The 21,904-nt window shown below is 40.8% G+C and overlaps 1 protein-coding gene across 9 annotated transcripts in view; it reads right to left on the reverse strand.

The window, feature by feature from the left end:
* Positions 1–21,904, reverse strand: part of LOC112910145 (CHRNA7-FAM7A fusion protein) — a 326,471-nt gene that overhangs the window by 52,176 nt on the left and 252,391 nt on the right. For 7 of the 9 annotated variants that reach the window (XM_072737044.1, XM_072737043.1, XM_072737042.1 and 4 more), the window contains one exon: positions 14,202–14,311. The exons of the other annotated variants lie outside the window; for them this stretch is intronic. In XM_072737044.1, coding sequence (XP_072593145.1) covers positions 14,202–14,311 — 110 coding nt within the window. The remainder of the gene's footprint in view (positions 1–14,201; positions 14,312–21,904) is intronic. 9 annotated transcript variants of the gene reach the window in all.

A 21,904-nucleotide genomic window follows, 5' to 3' on the forward strand; every position in this document is an offset into this window, starting at 1 on the left:
TATTATAAAACATGAGTTATACACAAACAAACACAAATGCACATATGTAAAACTGGTAAAATCAGAACAAACTGGACTGTGCCAATGTCAATTTCTTGGTGATGATATTGTACTAGAGTTATTTAAAATCTTACCCATTGGGGAAAATTGTGAAGGATAGGAAGACAGACCTCCCTGTACACTTTTAAAAATATTTCTTGTGAATCTACAATTATTTCAAAATAAAGGTACAATATTTTTTTTAAAAATTAGAAACTTACCAAATAATGGTCAATTAAAATACATCTTCTCAATGGACTATTATGTCACCATTAAAATGATGATTAGGAAAAGTCTATGGAAACATGGAAAATATTTATCATGACTGAAAAATAGTCATTATAATCACATAAAAGTATATTAAGTGGATGGACTGAAAGACAGATATAATGAAATTTAGCTGTATAGAGAAGGAGGGACAGAAATTAGTATTTTTACTCTGTCTTAACCATGTCTTAACCATTGTCTTAACCATTTAGTCTTTTGAAATACAAAGAGCTCTTTCTTTACCTGTCCTCAATCTAAAGACAGCTTTCATAATAACTAAGTGTAAATAACAACATGATAAAAAGTGACAACATCTACTGGAAGGTCAGAAGGTACTTTAACCTTCAAACCCAGATGCCACGGATCTTCAGTAAGCCTTTTCTGGAGGCACGATCTGGAAGACCATAAAATGGTCCCATACAATATTCTGCTTACCAAGATCATCAAAGTACTATGTTATAATCATAACACAGCTTGCCTGCTGATTACCAAATGCATGAAAAATGATTCACTAAAATTGTCTAGCATTAATGCATCCCTGGGAAAAATGAGAAGCACTCACTAGGTAAGTACCAAAGAGAAACATTCAAATGATTGATTGTTTGATGTTTCTCATTCAGGTTCTCACTGGTTCTTTTGCCATGGCCTCTGATGGCATGAACATAATTCATCATTCAGGTGGTCTTTCTCAGCAAGAGGGAGACAATAATATAACATAATTCATCATTCAGGTGGTCTTTCTCAGCAAGAGGGAGACAATAATATATTTGAGGTAAGCACATGGGCTGAAATTCAGGACTTCCAGCCACCAAATTCCTGCTAGCTTCCATCTAATTAAAGAAACACAAAACTGGTATTAGAGTTCAGCAGGCAGAGTCTTTCAAAGTTTGGTCTGGAACGCACATGTGGCAGAGTCCTGAGCTGTAGTTCACAACTGCTGTTAGACCCCAGGGGAGCTAAAGAAGAAGTCCCATTGTCAACAAATACCCAAGGAGCTTCTTAAGGCAGAGCAGAAGCCAGGAAATTAAAACAGAAGAATCAAAATGGGAAGCAGGATGTAGAACACCTTTATGGGCCACAAGGACTCAGAGGGCCACCAAAGAAACCAGTGAACAAACAGAATTTTCAAAGCTAATCTACTGTCTCCTTATAGACCCCCTTGACCTGATGCAGACAGGCTGCCAATGTGGTTCTAGAGCGAGAGCCAGGAACCTTCCTTAGCAGTCCTCCTGCTCCATCCTACTTCCAACATCTGGGTGGCCATATGGGGAAGAGGGTTGGAAAGAACACACATGTCACTTATGGCTGTTTCGCTCTCTTTGAAGTGCTTTGGTGAACTTTTGTAGTTCTCCTCACAATGGTAAGGTGCACTTGTACCAGATTTATTCCTCATTATCTCAGGGTTATCCTCACTATTGTAAATGAGATCCTTTATTTCATGTTGCTATTCACTCAGCTGTTATCTTGTCTTCCTTGCTCTACTCTCTTATTAGCTCAAAGTTTGTCAGCTAATTTTATTTTTAGGTAAATAATCATCTAGGAGCAATGACAGTGTTATATCTTCCTCTGTAATATTTAGATCTCTTATTTTTAATTTGCTCTGGCTAGGGCCTTCCACTGTTAGAAATATCTGGCATCTTCACTTTATCTCTGATTTGGATGTAAATCCAAGTTTTCAACAGTTAACTTTATGTTTGTGGGAGTTTTCTTGTGGATAATAGTTATCCAATTGTGAAAGTTTTCTTCTAGTCTTAGTCTGTAATGTGTTTTGATCAAGGATTATAGCTGAATTTATATTTTTTCTATAAATTGAGATTTTGTCTTTGTTTCCTTGTTTAACATGGATATGGAGTGAATTCCATTAGCAAGCCTAATAAATTAATTAGTTACTCTTTGCAAGAAGATTAATTAATCTCTGCATACCTGGGATAAAATTTATTTGGTCTTTTTTACCTAAGGCACTGCTGGATTTCATCTGCCAGTATTTCATTTAGAATATCTGCATCCATATTCACATGCAAGACTGGTTGATAGTTCTTTTCTAGTGAGATATCTTTACCATGGTAATTTATCAGTGTTATATATTTTCCATCTTTTATCCACATTCTAAAATAATTGATATAATGTAGATTTATCTATTCTTAAAGGTATAAAATTCAAATGTAAAGATATATCTTTTAAAATGTAAATCTTTGCCTACTTTTCCCATTTTTTTATGTATTTCTAAATCTATCCTGGATGTTCTACTTTTTATGTATAATTAGTAATTTTTATTCCCCTAGAAAATCACCCATTTCAACCAGGTAGTCAATATATATATGTTCATTTATTCACTTAGGGTTTTTTTATGTTTTCAAAGAACAAGATTTTAGTTTTTGATTTTCTTGTGTCTAAAGGTGCATGTTTGTGTCTTTTAAAAATACTTTATTTATTCACTAATTCCTTCCTTCTGCTTTCTTTTTTTTAAGATTTTATTTATTTATTCATGAGAGACACACAGAGAGAGGCAGAGACAGAGGCAGAGGGAGAAACAAGCTCCATGCAGGGAGCCCTATGTGGGACTCCATCCTGGGACTGCGGGATCATGCCCTGAGCCAAAGGCAGATGCTCAACCACTGAGTCACCCAGGCGTCCCTCTTCCTTCTGCTTTCTTCAGATTTATTTTTATATGCAATTTTCTAACTTTTTGAGATACAGGCTTACTAACCAAATTTCAAACTTTGTTTTCTAATTTGTACTTTGATAATATCTCTCTGGTCTTGAGATGTTCACTTTCATTGTCATTCATTCCTTAAAAGATGTTTCTTGAAAGGCCCAATGAACCAAGATTAATTTGAGAATGTCTTTTAAAAAAATTAAGTACAGGGACGCCTGGGGTCCTGGAATCGAGTCCCACATCAGGCTCCTTGGAGGGAGCCTGCTTCTCCCTCTACCTGTATCTCTGCTTCTCTATCTGTGTCTCTCATTAATAAATAAAAATATTTTCTTTAATTAAGTGCAGATTATAGATATCTATGCAGACATAATACTGCACCACAATCCCTCTGTTGTTATTTCTACTTCTATAGCATTTGAACAGAGAATATGTGCTATATGAGATCTACTTTATAATATACTAGATATTATTTATGGTTCAAAAATAATTTTTGGTAAATATTTCAAGTGTGTTTAAAAGTATTTTCTGTTTGTTGTATTTCTTTGTATTTTTTGGTTCAGTCTTATCAACTATTTTATTTCATCCTATTAACCAAACTTTTTCCTGAGATTCTGGTTTTGTCCACTTCTTCTATGCATTTCATCAGTATTAGTTGCAAATATCTGGAAGCTACATTGTTTGCCACCTACCTGTTCATAACCACTTTGTGTACTCAGTAAATTTGCTTTAATCAATATAAAAAGATTCATTTTGTTCCTTTCCATGCCTTTGATGTTTTATTTTTTTATTTGTTCAATAAGAACACTGTTAAATCAGGTGTCTTTTTCTGGCATTTTCCAGACATAACTTTTTCAATTCCTTTATTTTCATTCTGTTGCAGCATTTTGATTAAAATATGTCCTCTGTATATATCATACAGTTGTGTTTTTGTTTGTTTTCTAACCCAATCAGAGAGTCTAATTTTTTTTAGGAATTGTTATAGGAGAAAAATCTATTTGCATTTTTGTTATTAGTGACTATTTTAACATTTCTTTTTTTTTTAATCTAAATTCAGTTTGCCAACATATAGTATTACATGCTTTTCTATTAATTGTCAATTTACCATACTTTCTTTTATTTTTTCTTTTTCTGTTCCTGCATTTTAGTGTATTGGCTGAATTCTTTACTTTGTATCTAGTGATTTAGAAATTATAATACCATGTCTGTTCCTCTCACATCTACTGAAATATGCAACACACAAATTTACTTGTACTTTTCGTTCATTTTGTACATTTAACTAGGGTAACTCTATCCTACATGAACCAGGGAACAGCAAACTTCCACCTCATTCCTCTATGCCTCAATCTCCTGACTCAAACCTCTTAGTTATTATTTTATTTAAAAATATTATCAAATATTTAAACTTAACTATGACTTCTAGTGCTTTCCTCAGTAATAACTGTTGCTTGTATTCCATGCTTGACTCTTTTTTTAGTTTCATCTCATTTTGTTAAATACATCCTTCAGTAAATCACTCAAGTCTTCACAAATTTGAAACTACCTTAGTTTTTGCCTTGAGTAGTTCAGTTCAGCAAAATATCCTATTTTGAAGAGAATTTATTCTTAATAATAAAAAGTAATGCTCTATTAGCTTTGGCAAGTTTGTTTCTTGTCACAAAGATCCTTCACTTTGAGAGCTTTGAAAGGTTTTCCTTTCATCCTCAATGTTTTTAAAATTCAGCATGATAATCAAGACGTAAGTCTCTTTTTATTTACCCTACTTTGTATTCAGTACACTGTTGGTACATGAACAGACAAATACAACCATCCCATTTCAATTCACTGGGCAAAAGATGGAACGCTCACTAAACCATGTTAATCATTTCCTATTTTTTAAAGTGAAATAAAGTTAGATTCTAACCTCATACCATACAGGAAAATTTCAAGAACAAAAGCGCCACAAAATAAAAACAAAACAAAACAAACAAACAGAAAAACAAAAGAAAAACTCCTTGGTTTACTTTAGTAGTTTAGTTTATTACAAACTTTTTAAAGTATTACAAGAAGCTATAATAGAATGTATGTGTAATCTCCTAGCATGGAATCTCAAAGTCTTAGAGGATACATAAAAAAAAAATAACAAAATAGATCTGATTTACTGAGAGTGCAAAATTTATCTTAAATAAAAGACCATAAATCATGCTCTACAAGACAACCTGAGTAATCTAAATTGAATAATCCTCATGACAGATTAGTATGGAAAGTGAAGGAGAAAAGAAAATGTAATCATTGCTAGGTTAATAGTTTCTCAGGCTAAATCCATGTATGTTTTATGACCCATACCCAACACTCCCACCCCAAACAATCAAAATCTACGTATGTATGTATGTATGTAATGTATGTGTATATGTATTTGGTGCTGGAAAGAGTGATCGGTCAATCCAGACACTGTGAGTTCCCAGTGCTATTACCCAAGCTGTGGCCTCCAGCAATTCCCTACTGGACTCACATAATGGCCCTCGTAGTACACCTCCTCATGGTAATTTGATGCTTTCCAGTGCTATTTGCTACACTAACTTTTGGGGATAAAACATGTGTTCAGTACACAGTCTGCCTGACAGAGATCACTTGCCAGTGGGGAAGGAGAGTGTGAAACCTGATTTTCCATGTGACATGCTGCTTAGAAACAGCAAGTCCTCCATGGCACACAGTGGCCCAGGCAGGTACAGTCCTAGAGGAGAAGTCTGGCCAGGTTGATCTGAATTCCTCATTGTAGTTCTTTGACATTATCTAATTCTTCAACCTCACGCTTGCATTAAAAGCAAATGCTGGTGACATTTGATCCCTTCTAAGATTGTCTGCCCCTACTTCTTTAAGAGCTCTCTGCATGCCATGGCCTACTTTCATATTTTCTCATGAAAATGCCCTATCTTGGCTCCTATGTCTTCATCTAACTACTCTCTCTAGGTAGCCATTGTCCCAGAGTGAGGAAACCACATACGTTATTGTCTAAACTGAGTTACTCTTAGAATTGAACAGGGCATTTATTAATAGCTACACCAGTACAGTAGGCTGAACCCAGGACTGTCCCAAGCTCCCAGGCAGACAGGTCTGGTACTACCAGCCTCCCACAAATAAGTACTCCCCTCCTCCCTCTGGATGACAATCTCCCTCTTCTAGATCTTTCTAAGATGCCAGATTTGTGACACAGCATTTCTCCTTGAAAGATGATCTTTTGATCCCTTATCAATACAAAGGTGTCAGGCATTGGGAAAAATGAAAGGGTTTGGAGTCAAGGCTGTGGTTCTGCATGAACAGGCTATTTAATCTCAGAAAAAAACTGAACAGGAGACCATAATTCCTGGCCATCAAATCAAATCAGATGAGACCACCCAGGGTGAGGTTTTTTTTTTTTTTTTTTTTTTACTGATTACAAGTGCCTTCAGGGCATTGCATATGTGTCCATTTATTTATTTATTTATTTATTTATTTATCTATGTATTTATTTATAAATTTATTTTTTATTGGTGTTCAATTTGCCAACATATAGAATAACACCCAGTGCTCATCCCGTCAAGTGCCCACCTCAGTGCCCGTCACCCAGTCATATGTGTCCTTTTAGAAGCCTAGCATCTCACATATAGTAGGTCCTCAGAAAATTCTCCTGAGCTGAAGTGACAGCAGCAGCCACATCAGGCCTGTGGTGCTGCCCCATAAGTAGAGTCCCCATTACTCTAAGTTTTCATATGCTCCATGGAGCACCAGAACCCCACACTCTGTAGATGAGGTTGTGAGGGCTTGCTGAGCAGGACCAGTTTCTCTCTCGTGCATCTCTTCCTGTGAATCACAAAACCCTATGAGGTCCTCCATGCAGGCAGCTTTAAGCACAGCCTAGGTGGGGTGGGTGGGGGGTAGGGAAGGGCAGTAGGAATTTGCCTGGGTTCCCACAGCAGGCCAAAGAGAGCAAGCAAGAGCAGACCTTGGCCGCTGCCACTGTGCTACCTGCCCCACTCCTCCCCTCAGGCAGTTCATGATGATGACTGAACTTCCCATCGAATTCCTGTCTCACATATTTATTACATAGACGCTTACAATCATGTTGGCTCTGTGTCCGATGTTACTAAAATCAATAAGCTCATCTCCAAAAGCCATGCTCTTGGACACAATCAGTCTCACAGGGTCCTCAGGGTATAGGGAGAGGGCAGGTGCTCAGTGGACTGGCCCTGTGCCACAGACAGAAAGACAGTTTGCTTCAGCCATCTGGATTCAAAACCGCCCCTAGAAAATTCTGCTCACCGCAGCACCTGGCCCTCTGTTTGAAATTCTGCTCAAATCCTTGCATAGTGGTTTGCATTTTGTCATCCCACTATGGCTGGCAAGGGATTTGGAAAAGAAAAGTTGGATGTCAGATGCTTTGAAACTAGGAAGAGACAGACTCACCTTTCCAGAATGAAAGACAAAAGAGACGCCAAGAGGTCTAAAAGTAGAGTCAACTTGGAGGGAGGAAAAGAGGAATTATTTTGTTTTGTCTAACTCATAGAAAAATAAAAGAGCTCTAAAAGTATGACGACCAGAGGTAGATCAGCCTGAGATACATTGGACTCTGAAGTCAGGTACATCCTACTGGATGACCTTGGGCAAGAAGCTGAATCTCTTTGAGCCCCAGTTTCATGTCCTGAGCAATGTGGGTGCTAACGATTGACTTTGGAGCCATCCAGCAATTTGCAGAAAGCGTGGAACCAGGTGGAGGTGTTGAAAGGTCCAGTAGGGATAGTCCATGCTGCCCAGTGCAGACAGGCTGGCCTCTGAGTCAGCTTAGGGCAGACAAGTATCTGGGCTGATAGTGGCAGAATGACAACATATGTTCATGTGTCCTCTGTCCCTCAACATTACCAAGAAGCTAGAGGAAATAATGGAAGCAAAACACATCTACTGTGATCAGCTGGGAACAGTGCACAAGTAGAGAACAGGTAACTTCTGAACAAAATAACCATGGGCTGGGAATCAGTTGATAACAGAAGGAGAATATGAATAAGTATTTTGACAATTATTCAGGGTAAAAAAGAAATGAAATTCTACAGAAAGGATGAGAGCCTCTTCCATCTCACTCATGATAAAAGCCAAGACCTCCAAGACCTGGGCCACACCCTGCTGTGTCTCTGACCTCCTCTACCCACATACTCCAGCCACACTAGAACACTCCTTGTGTTGCTGGACAGACCCAGATGATATGTTCCTGTCTCAGGGTGATCAAAAAAGATACAATTTTTTCAAAGATTAAAGTATGACACTTTCACAAAATATAAAATGAACATGTGTGAAAGTTTTTAAGTCATTAATTAATGAGGGAAAAGGCAAGGTGTCAAAAACCAATTCCAAGGAACATCCAAAACGTGGACATGTCAAAGGCAATCATGAATGCAGATCAGATCTGTTAGCGGAGGAATCAGACTACCAGACAAAATCCATCTGCTTCCCTATACACTGGAGTCATTTGCATTACTATACATTTCCTAGAACTTACAGAATTGAAAAGTAGTTCAAAGACCATGACAGATTCAGACAGTTTCTGCTAACTTGGAAGGTGCATGTGACCACACACATAGCATGCCATAGGCCACCTGGTCATTGTTCTCTTGTCTGTCTTGTTTTCAAATATCAAGGCTTTTCACCTTTCCTGACAGGCTTTGTGCACTTGTTCTTTCTGTCAAGAACCTCCCTGATGCCATATGACTTGTTCCTCCACCTCCTTCTGGACCTTCTGTTAGCCTCATGTCCTACCCATGGTTCTCTCCCTTTCTCTAGAGTGCAGGGATTTTTGTCTGGCTTAATTGCTGCTGTGTCCTTGGATCCTAGGTCAGGGTGTGGTAGCAGCACATAAGCCTTTGCTAAATATTGGTTCAGTGAATGAACAAATTAAAAACAAACATCAAAGGGACAGGTGTAAAAGAGGGGAGGTTTGGGCAGACAGTTCAGAGGATAGTTTTGGAGATACACACATAGGTTACCCAGTTCCACTTACTTCTTGAAACCAGGTAACCACTTTACTTTCTTCCTACCACACCTTGTTAGAAATAGCCTCCCTCCAGATTAGGTCTCAATGTTTGATGATGCAGATAATGCTATAACAGCACATCCTAAAACCTCCTTCTCTAGGAGGTCCAAAGCTGTAAAATTACCTTTGCTCAACTGGAGATTCCTGCTGCATCCAAGAGCTGCTACTCATGGCCTCCTGCCCTGAGCCCCACTCCCAGGCCAGCCATGATTGCATTATGGCCCTTGAGCACCAAGTCATTAACTTTCTTCAAAAGGCATTAACATGACAACACTGAATAAGAGATTTTCTCCCTAAGACCCCATTCCATATGTGCACTGATATGATAACACATGAAGCCCCAATGGGGCTATGGTTACTCACAAGGATGTAGATCCTGGCTCTTCTCTGTTACCTTTGCTACCTGCCTGTCTCCTCTCTGCTTTCACTGAGAAACCCACTTAGTCTTTATGATGCTCTCCTTCCTACTCACATCACTTTTGTCTTCCACATCAAGAGCCAGGATTGGAACCTCAATCAGGCCAAGGTGACAACAACTGAAATGTGAGTGTTCAACTCATCTGTTCTGTAGCTAAACATGTCGACAGCTGTCCTTCTCAGGCCCAAGGCCCTGATAGCTGCCTATACTAAGCATTAGCAGCCTGGCTTGAGGCTTGAGGCTCTGGCTATCAGTGTACACTTGGTCCATGAATAACAAAGATTCTACTATTACTACTGAATGAACAGCTCAAGAATGGAGAAGCCCAGAGAGGCTGAGGTACTGGCCTGGGGCTACACAGTGCAGGGAAAACCGAGGTGTCACTGTGGCTCAGGCTTTCTTCCACCAGCCACCTGCTGATATGAACGATGCCTTTCATTCTGTCCAAATGGGAAAATCATGAAAAGCTAGCCACAATGCTACTCACTCTGAGTAAGACCATGTTCAGAAAAACCCTTGATCTACAGGCTTAAAGTAAAGCAGAATAAAACAACCAAGAAAACACTGGAATCATCATCTGGCAGGGATGCTTTTATCAGCACCCATCCTCTCCTCAGAGGAACCTGGCCAGCTGGCTGGCAGCATTGAAACTTGTTCACCATCCATCAGGAAAATAAAGCAGCCCATCCCAGAAACGATGCAGAGATGGCTGTTTTACAATGACCCAGCCTCCTGAAAGCACAGAAAATATATTATATCCCCAAAACCATTAGTGGCTCACACTTGGACTCCATTATCAAGCCAAAAAGAGCAAGAAATGTGATGGACATGTTTGTGATGCTTCTTCCCCTGACCTGAATCAATGCTCCTTTCAAAACCATGGCGTACACAGAGTGATGGCATATCCCCCTTCTTAAGGAAAAGTTCCCGCTGCAAACACAACATATTAATGAACCATCACAAAAGCCTACTGAGAGAATGTACCATTTAGAGTGCCTGGAAGCTGGCAGAAAATATTAAGCTCAACATCTTTCAAAATCCCCAATAACAGACTATCAGAAGGTCAGGATCCTATCAAATTCAAGCCTGTTTTTTCTACTTCCTGTGTCAATTTTTTTGGCTCAGTCACAGGTTCATGTTTTCCAGCTTGCCAATATAATTTCTTTCTTCTCTTGCTGCACTTAGCAGTACCCATGTCACCTGACCTCTTCCCTCCTCCTCTTAATTCCTGTATCCTCCCTTCCTCCTTCCATCCTGTCCATGCACAAATATTAAGCACTCTCTAGACCCCCAGGAGAAGTGGCTGACCCCATGTGCTACGGGGGACATGAATCTCTTTTTGTGACAGAGCTTGACAGAAAGACACACCAAGAACTCAGTGGGATAGGGTGCCAAGATGAGGTCCAAGGGATGAAAGAAGGCCTCTCAAATGCCTGGCCATTCACAAAGCATCATGGGCAGCAATGATCCCAAATTACAGCATTCCACTTTAACAGGGGAGAGCTCATAAAGATGTCCTGTAGTAGGAAAGAGCCCAGACAGTAGTAGGGCTCAGTCCTACTAGTAGGAAAGAGCCCTGAAGCAGCAGGTGTAAGAGGCAGCAGCAGGGGGTGGGCCAGGCCACTCCCACCTTTGGGGCAAGGCCATGTGACTTGTGTCTAGACACAGGGAAAAACCAGTGAATGGAGGCAGGGAGAAAGGTGATCTCTTTGTGTTTAGTAACTCTCTATGCTTGCCTCTTGTGCTCTCTCTTCCTCCTACAGGTCCCTCCACGGTGCTGAGTGCTCCTTCATTACAAATGTCTGTTTTGGTCCTTCATCCCTTCCCCCAACTCTCTAATTTGGCTTTCCTGCTTCATCATTTTCCTTCCATAGAGCACATCTTTGTCTTCCTTTCCCTCTCTCCCTATATGCCCTGGAGAGGGGAGGTTGACTTCTGCTCCCCTGATCCAGGCTGTGTCCCTGCCTATTCTGTTTAACAGAGTGTAGTGAAGGGGCTTCTCTGGGAGTCTTAAGTCTGAAGGCCTACAGAGCCTGGTGGCCCTCATTTCCTTCCTCTCTGAGTACTCCCTGACACCACACTGAGGGATGCCTGTGCCAAGTGGAAAAAGCTCCTAGAGGAAGCTGAGTGGCACAAGTGACAGCCCCAGTGGAGCTCCCACCAACAGCTGCCATCACTGCCAGCCATGGGGGTGCAACCCTCCACACTGCAGCTCCCAGGCCACTGCTTTTGGCCAACAACTCACATACACAGACAGGCAGCCACATGGGTCCAATCAGCCCACAGCATGGTGAGAAGTAATAATGCATACATTTTTTTAAGACACTAAATTCAGGGTAGTCTGTCAAGCAGCAAAAGATAAATAACACCATGTCTATGACTGGCTTCGAATACATTCTATAACCTGCTTATGCTACACCATGGTTTTGTGGACATGCAAGCCATATATTTAGCAGTTACTTCAGAAAGGAGATTCTACATCCCATTTCTCAGAAAAAATAATCAGAAGAGGCAGCCTCTACAGATTCCATGATGGAAGCCAACAGATGTGGCCAATAAGGAGATGCGGAAAAGAGGAAGGAAAAAAAAAGTCAGAACTCAAGGGGAAACATGAGAGGAAACGGGTTCTGGGACCACTGGGTGGGTCAGACATGTGGGGGGTATTATTACTTCTGAGGGCCTGCTTCCTGGGGACAGCAGGTGGAGACTGTACCTTTGCTCATTGAAATTCAGTTTATATAGAATACTTGGTAACTCTTCATTAGCCAGAACATTAGAATCAACAAACACTGTATTTATTAGGGTGTGAAGTCCATAAGCCATAAGAACCATCTCTCTAGCTCATTAAGATTTTACCACATTGTAGTATTTATTCTTGACTTCAAATGAAAAAGAACTAAATTAACAATGCAAAACCACTGACAGTTCTTTCTAAATTGTCATACCATCTTACTCCAAGCAGAGATGCTCAATACCATGCCTGTAAATGTACCACTGACATTTGATCTTTGCCAAGTACCACTCACTCTAAGCATGCTAGGTACATCCTCAGGGTTATCCTTTCCAAACTCTGTGAAGCTGGCATCTCCTCCATTTTGCAAAGGAGAAGTCTGAGACTTAACAGTTATACACATAGTAAATATTATAGCTAAGATCACACCCAGACTTCTCCAATTCTCATTGTAAGAGCTCGTTGTCCTTAAGCAGTCAACAGCAATGCCACTTATTAGGGGATGAACTTGTCCCCCACCCCCAATTCACATGCTGAAGGCCTAGTTCATATCTTAGCATACCTCAGTATGTGAGTGTGTGACTGTATTTGGAAATTCTTTAAAGAGGAAGCTAAGTTAAAATGAGGTCATTAGGGTGGGCCCTAATCCAATATGACAGTTGTCCTCACAAGAAGAGATTAGAGAACACAGACATTCATAGAAGGAAGACCATGTTAAGACACAGGGAGAAGATGGACTTCTACAGGTTACAGGAGAGGAGACTCAAAAGAAACCAAATCTGCTAACACCTTAATCTTGGACTTCCAGCCTCCAAAAGAAAATACATTTCTGTGAGAAAACAAATTTTTGTTGTTTCAGTCACTCAATCTGTGGTATTTTATTCTGGCAGCACTGGCAAACTGATGATCCAAAGTGAGCCATGGGATTCCATGTGCTCCACCTATTCAGTAGGGTATCACTGACTCGGACTTTATACATATTGCAAAGCTCAAGCATCAGAACTTAAGAAGCTGAAAAGTGGCAGCAAATAAGGAGGGAATAATATTCTTCTAGAAACAGGCCCAATGATCCCAATGAAATGTAATCACCAGTAAGAAAGAGAATTAAAAGTCAGTACAAGATAAAGAATCACCCAACCCCCTAAAAGCAGTGTAGGACAAACACATCAGCTGGTCCCTGAAAATCATGGGGAGTGGCCAATGGTCACACTATTTCCTAAATCAAGAAGGCATGGGGCTTCTGTCTTCTCTTCCAGGTAGGACCAAAGACAGCAGTCACCACTAGGAAATATATTTCTTTTATATTAAGTTTGTCATCAGATTCTAGATCTTACTGGGAAGGGATGGTCTGGATCCCCTTATTTTGAATATGTAATTTAGCCAAAAATCTTAGTGCTTCTAGAAATTTACCCTGCCTGTATATTTGCCTTTTGGGCATCTGGTCTACAAATCAGACTCTACTGGATTACTGATGAACCCCTCATTTCTTGACATCAGGAGCAGGACTATTAGAATATGACTGTCATATGCCTTTTGGTCAAGTACTTGACCTGCGTCACAAGCTTCCAAGCACAGCTAGAGGTGACAATCCTCATGCACTCAGCTACAGGCAGCAGGGCTTTCCCAATGCAAACTGGGGAATGCATTAAATAAGAACTTGTGTTCAAACAGTGGATTCCAGTCATGCATGCTATGGGCCAGAAACTTATGTTGTGACAATAATCCTACCATTCATGTGCAAAGGTACTTACACATGCAAAAATGCCTCAGTGTCATTATGCATAAAAGTATATATGTACCTATAATGCACAGCCCCATAAACATGGCCATCACAGGGAGAGTGCTAAGTAACGCAAGCCTGCATGCCAAGGCAGAGAACATGGGAGAAGGGGACAGAATGCTTCTCAAATGCCTGGCCATTCACAAAGCTTCATGGGCAGCAATGATCCCAAATTACAGATAATGTGTCTGATGTTTCTATAAAATACTCAAATATACTTGGTTGTTACATGTATGCAAGAATAAAATCATTCTTCCTTTTGTCCAATGTGCTTACCTGTTATAGAGAAGAATGTCTGGCTTCCAAATCAGGCCATCTGGGAAACGAACAGTCTTCACGCCTGGATATTCTGACATATTCCATTGTAAATAGTGATCTGTCCAAGACTGACACAGACAAATGACATTAGTAGCACTTTGTTTTCCTGTCTACTAATGTTTCTTAAGGGAGATTATTAGTTACATTCAAAGCCAAAAAAAGATCCAGATACTTATTTACATAAGTGAATTGTTATCTACAAAATATAAGGAAACTGGGAATTAAATAATCTCTTCTTAAATGACCATGAATAGCATAAAAACCACATTTAAGATCCTGCTGTCACCATGACCACATTCAGACAGTAGCATTAAAGCTAATTCCGGTCCACTGCATGCCCCCAAGCCTTCCCCTCCCACAGCAGATGGGTTTTTTCCTAGCCAAATGAGTAACTGTTTTGCTTTCAAAGTTCTCCACTGAAGGGACACTCAGGAAAAATAAATTCACTTATTTCAATAGGAAAAGAACTAAGCTGGAAAAATGAAGAATATTTATTTTCATGAAACAATTTTGTACAGCTGCTAGGGAACCTCTCAGAACCTTCTAAGGAGGGTGTGTTTTTGGAATGGAGTTCTTATTTTCATGTAGGAATAGTGCTTCTGATGCCACAACCCCAAAATGCAAACACTCGTTTGATGGTAAAACACTGAATCAAGACAAGGGTGCAGATGAGGACTGAGGAAATAGACATAAATACACCAGCACAGGTGCATTTCCATACCTGGGGTCCCTTGTCCCAGGACCACACACCCCAGTCCGACCTGGGGTCCACTAGCTCTGTAAAGGTTCCCACCTACAGCTGCTATACAAATAGCATCACCAAGCCAGGGTTGCAAGGCTGGCCCATTTGGACTCAGCAGCTCCTATAAATATGCCACAATCAGGGCAGACCCCAGTAAAGGCCCCATCCTATATGTGGTCTCCTTGGGGCCACTTGTACTCTGGAGCTCAGACCTTCTCAGACTTAGAAAGGTATGTGATGCAACATATCTAGTTAGGACTGAGGCAACTCTCCATAATCAAACGTACTATTATTTCTGCAGGAAAACATGCATACTGACACTAAGTCAGAAAAATAAATGCCCCCACTAATATCTATTTCAGTTTGATTTTAAACCCCATGAGTTTGATGCAAAGTTACAAACACAACATCAAGGAAAACAAAAACCCTTTAATTTTCAAAGCTGTTGAGATTTGGGAATTGCAGCCCACAGGCAGTGGATCACAGTGCATGTCCCAGAGATCTCACCATCCTTTAGAGAGAACAGAAAAGCATCCGGAAAGGCTGTCCCACTTCTGGGGCCATCTGAAGTCAGATGAGAGCCAACAGCCTGTGAGTAATGTCACTTTACAGCCATGAGCTTCTGCGAAAGAAGAGTTGTTGATGTATAATGTGCTGAAGAATCGTCTGGGGCATTTAGGATGGAAAGTCACCCCACTGGTATTTCTACTTGATGTGGTTGGTTAGTGGAGGACAGGGGAGGAGAAGGATGAGAAGGGAAAGGACAGTACCAGGGAGCCAGAATTGTTGAAACTGGTTTGCAGGAATGCCTGGGCATCAACCAAACTGTTTGGTACCTGATAATAAGTGTCAACCTAGAAATGAGGCCCATTTTTTTTCATCTAAGATCAAAATAGTTGACTGGAAGAATTTTCAAAACACATATGTATGGAGTTTTCTGACACTAAGTACATGCTGTCTTTTACACCAAAAACAAATTATCTGATTCTCTGGACACCAACTGGGTGTCTAGGCATTCAGTTCTATTTTGATCCTCTACCTGGAGTTATTATCAGAGCAATACTCCCAGATCACCTAGAAGAGTCTATTCTTTTCCTTCTCTTCCCATTTCTGTGGGATCTTTCCTCATTAAATCTTCAAGACCTAATTATATAGGGTTATTATGGGGACACACAAGGGAGGAAGGGGCCCTGGATCTGAAACACACCACAGGAACCCCAATTCTTCCATGGATCTGAGAACTGGCCTCATTAGCACCTGCCTTCAACCCAAGGAAACTTTTGAAGTATGTGTGAATGCACATGCATGAGATATTTATAGCAGGAGAGTGAGAGAGAAGAAAGGGAACATTTTCTTTGCTTTTTCTTTTTAAGTAGACATGTTCTTGGCACAGGCCTTCTAAAACCAGGGGAATTCCCTGAGGATAGAAGTGTCTCTTATTATTCATACAGAGCCCCTTCTGAGCATACTAGAAGTTATTCCAATGAGATGAGGTGACTTAGGAAGGGACCTCTAGATCACCTCAGGTTGCCAGCATGCAGCTGGTCATCACAAAGACCAAGCTTTGATTAAAGGGTGGGAACTTTCAGCCCCACCCAACCTTAATATCCAGGGAGAGAATGGAGACTGTGTTATAAAAACTCCTGAACAACAAGGTGAACATATCCAGGTGCTAGGAGAGTTACTAGCCCATGGAGAGCAGAAAAGCTGTGCCTTCCCCACACCTTGCCCTATGCATCTCTTCCATTCAGTTGTTCCTGACCAGTATTCTTTTTTTTAATGTATTTATTTTTGATTGGTGTTCAATTTGTCAACATAAAGAATAACACCCACTGCTCATCCCATTAAGTGCCCACCTCAGTGCCCACCACCCAGGCACCCCAACCCCCTGCCCTCCTCCCCTTCCCCCATCCCTAGTTCATTTCCCAGAGTTAGGAGTCTTTCATGTTCAGTCTCCCTTTCTGATATTTCCCACTTTTTTTTCTCCTTTCCCCTTTATTACCTTTCACTATTTTTTATATTCTCCAAATGAATGAGACCATATAATGTTTCCTGGCTAGTATTCTTTATAATAAATCAGTAAATATAAATGTTTTCTAGGCGGGGCAAGATGGCAGAAGAGTAGGGTCCCCAAGTCACCTATCCCCACCAAATTACCTAGATAACCTTCAAATCATCCTGAAAACCTACAAATGTGGCCTGAGATTTAAAGAGAGAACAGCTGGAAGGCTACAGTGAGAAGAGTTCACGCTTCTATCAAGGTAGGAAGATGGGGAAGAAAGAAATGAAGAAACAAAAGGCCTCCAAGGGGGAAGGGCCCCGTGAGGAGCCGGGCTAAGGCCAGGGCAAGTGTCCCCAGGACAGGAAAGCTCCACCTGGAGAAGCAGGAGCTTCACCAACCTTCCCGACAGAAAGGGGCTCACAGGGAGTTAGAGCAGGACCCCAGGAGGGCGGGGATGCCCTCAGGCTCCCTGGGACACTAACAGACACCTGTACCCCGGGGAGAGTGTGCCGAGCTACCTAAAGGGCTGCAGCTGGCACTCTGCAGGTCCGGGGGCAACTCAGAGGCGGCTCCGGGAGAGGCTCCCAGCAAAAGGGGCTGCGGGCTGGAGCGTGATTCCACCAGCGCAGGCCCGGGAGCACAGGGCGCCTGGGACACAGCCCAGGATCCGGCCTCCCCCCCGGGACAGGCAGAGGCCGGGAGGGCCAGGACAGCAAGGACACTCCTAGCCCCAGGCTGAGCAGATCAGCGGCCCCGCCCCGGAGCCTCCAGGCCCCTGCAGACCTAAAGCTCCGAAGTTACTGCAGGAGCTGAATCCAGGGCTCCAGAGCTGGCCCCGCCACTGTGGTTGTTCCTCCTGGGGCCTCACGGGGTAAACAACCCCCACTGAGCCTCAGATAAACAGGATAAACATTACTCACTGAGCCCTGCACCAGGCAGGGGGCTAAGCAGCTCCCCCAAGTGCTAACACCTGAAAACCAGCACAGCAGGCCCCTCCCCCAGATGACCAGCTTGACCAACAGGGGAAAAACAAATTATTGACCAAGCAGCACTGGAAAGTTCCAGGGGAAGTCGAGGGATTTACAGTATACAGAATCAGAGGATACTCCCCTTGTTTTTTGTTTTTTGATTTCTGTTTGCCTCCGCCCCACTCCTTTTTTCTTTTTTCTTTTCTTCCTTTTCTTTTTCTTTTTTTTTTTTTCTTCCTTCTCTTCTCTCTTTTTCTCCTTTTCCCAGTACAACTTGTTTTTGGCCACTCTGCACTGAGCAAAATGACAAGAAGGAAAACCTCACCTCAAAAGAAATAATCAGAAGCAGTCGTCTCTCCCACAGAATTACAAAATTTGGATTATAATTCAATGTCAGAAAGCCAATTCAGAAGCACTATTATAAAGCTAGTGGTAGCTTTGAAAAAAAACCATAAAGGAATCATGAGACTTCATGACTGCAGATTTAGATATAATCAGGCAGAAATTAAAAATCAATTAAATGAGATGCAATCCAAACTAGAGGTTCTAACAACAAGGGTTAACGAGGTGGAAGAACGAGTGAGTGACATAGGAGACAAGTTGATGGCAAAGAGGGAAACTGAGGAAAAAAGAGAAAACCAATTAAAGATCATGAGGATAGATTAAGGAAAATCAAACACAGCATAAGGAAGAAAAATCTACATTTAATTGGGGTTCCTTAGGGTGCCGAAAGGGACAGAGATGTATTTGAAACAGAATATGTATTTGAACAAATCATAGCTGAAAACTTTCCTAATCTGGGAAGGGAAACAGGCATTCAGATCCAGGAAATACAGAGATCCCCCCCGCTAAAATCAATAAAAACTGCTCAACACCTTGACATTTAATAGTGAAGCTTGCAAATTCCAAAGACAAAAAGAAGATCCTTAAAGCAGCAAGAGACAAGAAATCTCTAACTTTTAAGGGGAGAAATATTAGGTTAACAGCAGACCTCTCCACAGAGACCTGGAGGGCATAAAGGGCTGGCAGGATATATTCAGGGTCCTAAATGAGAAGAACATGCAGCCAAGAATACTTTATCCAGCAAGGCTCTCATTCAGAATAGAAGAAGAGATAAAGGGCTTCCAAGATAGGCAGGAACTGAAAGAATATGTGACCACCAAAACAGCTCTGTAAGAAATTTTAAGGGGGATTCTTAAAATTCCTCTTTAAGAAGAAGTCCAATGGGGATCCCTGGGTTGCGCAGCAGTTTGGTGCCTGCCTTCGGCCCAGGGCACGATCCTGGAGACCCGGGATCGAATCCCACATCGGGCTCCCGGTGCATGGAGCCTGCTTCTCCCTCTGCCTGTGTCTCTGCCTCTCTCTCTCCCTCTCTATCATAAATAAAATTAAAAAAATTAAAAAAAAAGAAGAAGTCCAATGGAACAATCCACAAAAACAGGGACTGAATAAGTATTATGATGACACTAAACTCATATCTTTCAATAGTAAGTCTGAACGTGAATGGGCTTAATGACCCCATCAAAAGGCACAGGGTGTCAGACTGGATAAAAAAGCAAGACCCATCTATTTTCTGTCTACAAGAGACTCATTTTAGACAGAAGGACACCTACAGCCTGAAAATAAAAGGTTGTAGGACCATTTACCATTCAAATGGTCCTCAAAAGAAAGCAGGGGTAGCCAACCATAAATCAGATAAACAAAAATTTATCCCAAAGACTGTAGTGAGAGATGAATAGGGACACTATATCATACTTAAAGGATCTATCCAACCAGAGGACTTTTAACAATCATCAATATATATGCCCTGAATGTGGGAGCTGCCAAATATATCAATCAATTAATAACCAAAGTTAAGACATACTTAGATAATAATACACTTATACTTGGTGACTTCAATCTAGCGCTTTCTACACTCGATAGGTCTTTTAAGCACAACATCTCCAAAGAAACGAAAGCTTTAAATAATACACTGGACCAGATGGATTTCACAGATATCTACAGAACTTTACATCCAAACACAACTGAATACACATTCTTCTCAAGTGCACATGGAACTTCCTCCAGACCACATACTGGGTCACAAATCGGGTCTGAACTGATACCAAAAGACTGGGATCGTCCCCTGCATATTCTCAGACCATAAAGCCTTGAAATTAGAACTAAACCACAACAAGAAGTTTGGAAGGATTTCAAACACGTGGAGGTTAAGGACCATCCTCCTAAAAGATTAAAGGGTCAACCAGGAATTTAAGGAAGAATTAAAAAGATTCATGGAATCTAATGAGAATGAAGATACAACCATTCAAAATCTTTGAGATACAGCAAAAGCAGTCCTGAGGGGAAATACATCGCAATACAAGCATCCATCCAAAAACTGGAAAGAACTCAAATACAAAAGCTGACCTTGCACCTAAAGGAGCTGGAGAAAAAACAGCAAATAGATCCAACACCCAGCAGAAGAAGAGAGTTAATAAAGATTCGAGCAGAACTCAATGAAATCGAGACCAGAAGAACTGTGGAACAGATCAACAGAACCAGGAGTTGGTTCTTTGAAAGAATTAATAAGATAGATAAACCATTAGCCAGCCTTATGAAAAAGAAGAGAGAGAAGACTCAAATTAATAAAATCATGAATGAGAAAGGAGAGATCACTACCAACACCAAGGAAATACAAACTATTTAAAAAACATATTATGAACAGCTATACACCAATAAATTAGACAATCTAGAAGAAATGAACACATTTCTGGAAACCCACAAACTACCAAAACTGGAACTGGAAGAAATAGAAAACCTGAACAGGCCAATAACCAGGGAGGAAATTGAAGCAGTCATCAAAAACCTCCCAAGACACAAAAGTCCAGGGCCAGATGGCTTCCCTGGGGAATTCTATCAAACCTTTAAAGAAGAAACCAAACCATACCTATTTTACTAAAGCTGTTTGGAAAGATAGAAAGAGATGGAGTACTTCCAAACTCGTTCTATGAGGCCAGCATCACCTTAATTCCAAAACCAGACAAAGACCCCACCAAAAGGAGAATTATAGACCAATATCCCTGATGAACATGGATGCAAAAATTCTCAACAAGATATTAGCCAATAGGATACAACAATATTGTTGATCTTCACATTTAGAAGAGTGTTTCCTTCTTTCCCTTCCATTTCTATAAAGCAGAGATTTTCCCCACCTGTGAACTCCACGGTCCACACCACCAGCTTGCCTCCTGCCATATCTCTAGGGAGTCATTTGGTCACAATATTTTAACCTTTTGGTTAGAATGTGAATTTCACACCCTTATTATAAATGGCTTAGGAGAAGAAACTGGGTCTCATGTACTTCTGGATCCTTCTCACATGACCCAGTTCAATGCCTTCTACATAGTAGGTACTCAAAAAGATCAGTTGAATAGGTAAGTGAGATAACAAATTTGAGTTTTAGAACAAATGAAGTTGCATACACTTCTGCAAGTATAAAAATTAATTAAAAATAAGCTGTGCTTGAAAGAAATTTAGAAGTCTCCAGTGACATCCTCCAAAGCAAGCATGTTTATTTATGGTGCCCCCGAACTCAATGCAACAAATAATAATGCAGTTACTATTTTCATGGAAAACAATACCCTTTGAAAAAATATTTCCAAATCATATACACTGTTGAAGATCATTTGCTTACTGGGGGATAAGGAATGTAGGCATCAGGAAGACAAATCTGTTTGTGACCTAACATGCAGTGAGCATATTAGGTATTTCTCACTATGTACCATAGAGGATATGGGGAATGTCTGGTTTTATGCTAAAAAGGAAGCATTTGCATTATCTCTCAGAATTCCCAGAGCTTCACCTTCACTACAGCATTTAGATGTTATTTGGAGTTGGCTCCATTTTGTATCATGATACCTTAGCTCTCCCTCAGTTCCTAGGTTGAGTTTTTTGTTTTATTCATTAATTC

The sequence above is a fragment of the Vulpes vulpes genome, chromosome 14 (assembly GCF_048418805.1).
Source record: "Vulpes vulpes isolate BD-2025 chromosome 14, VulVul3, whole genome shotgun sequence".
NCBI classification, from domain to species: Eukaryota; Metazoa; Chordata; class Mammalia; order Carnivora; family Canidae; genus Vulpes; species Vulpes vulpes.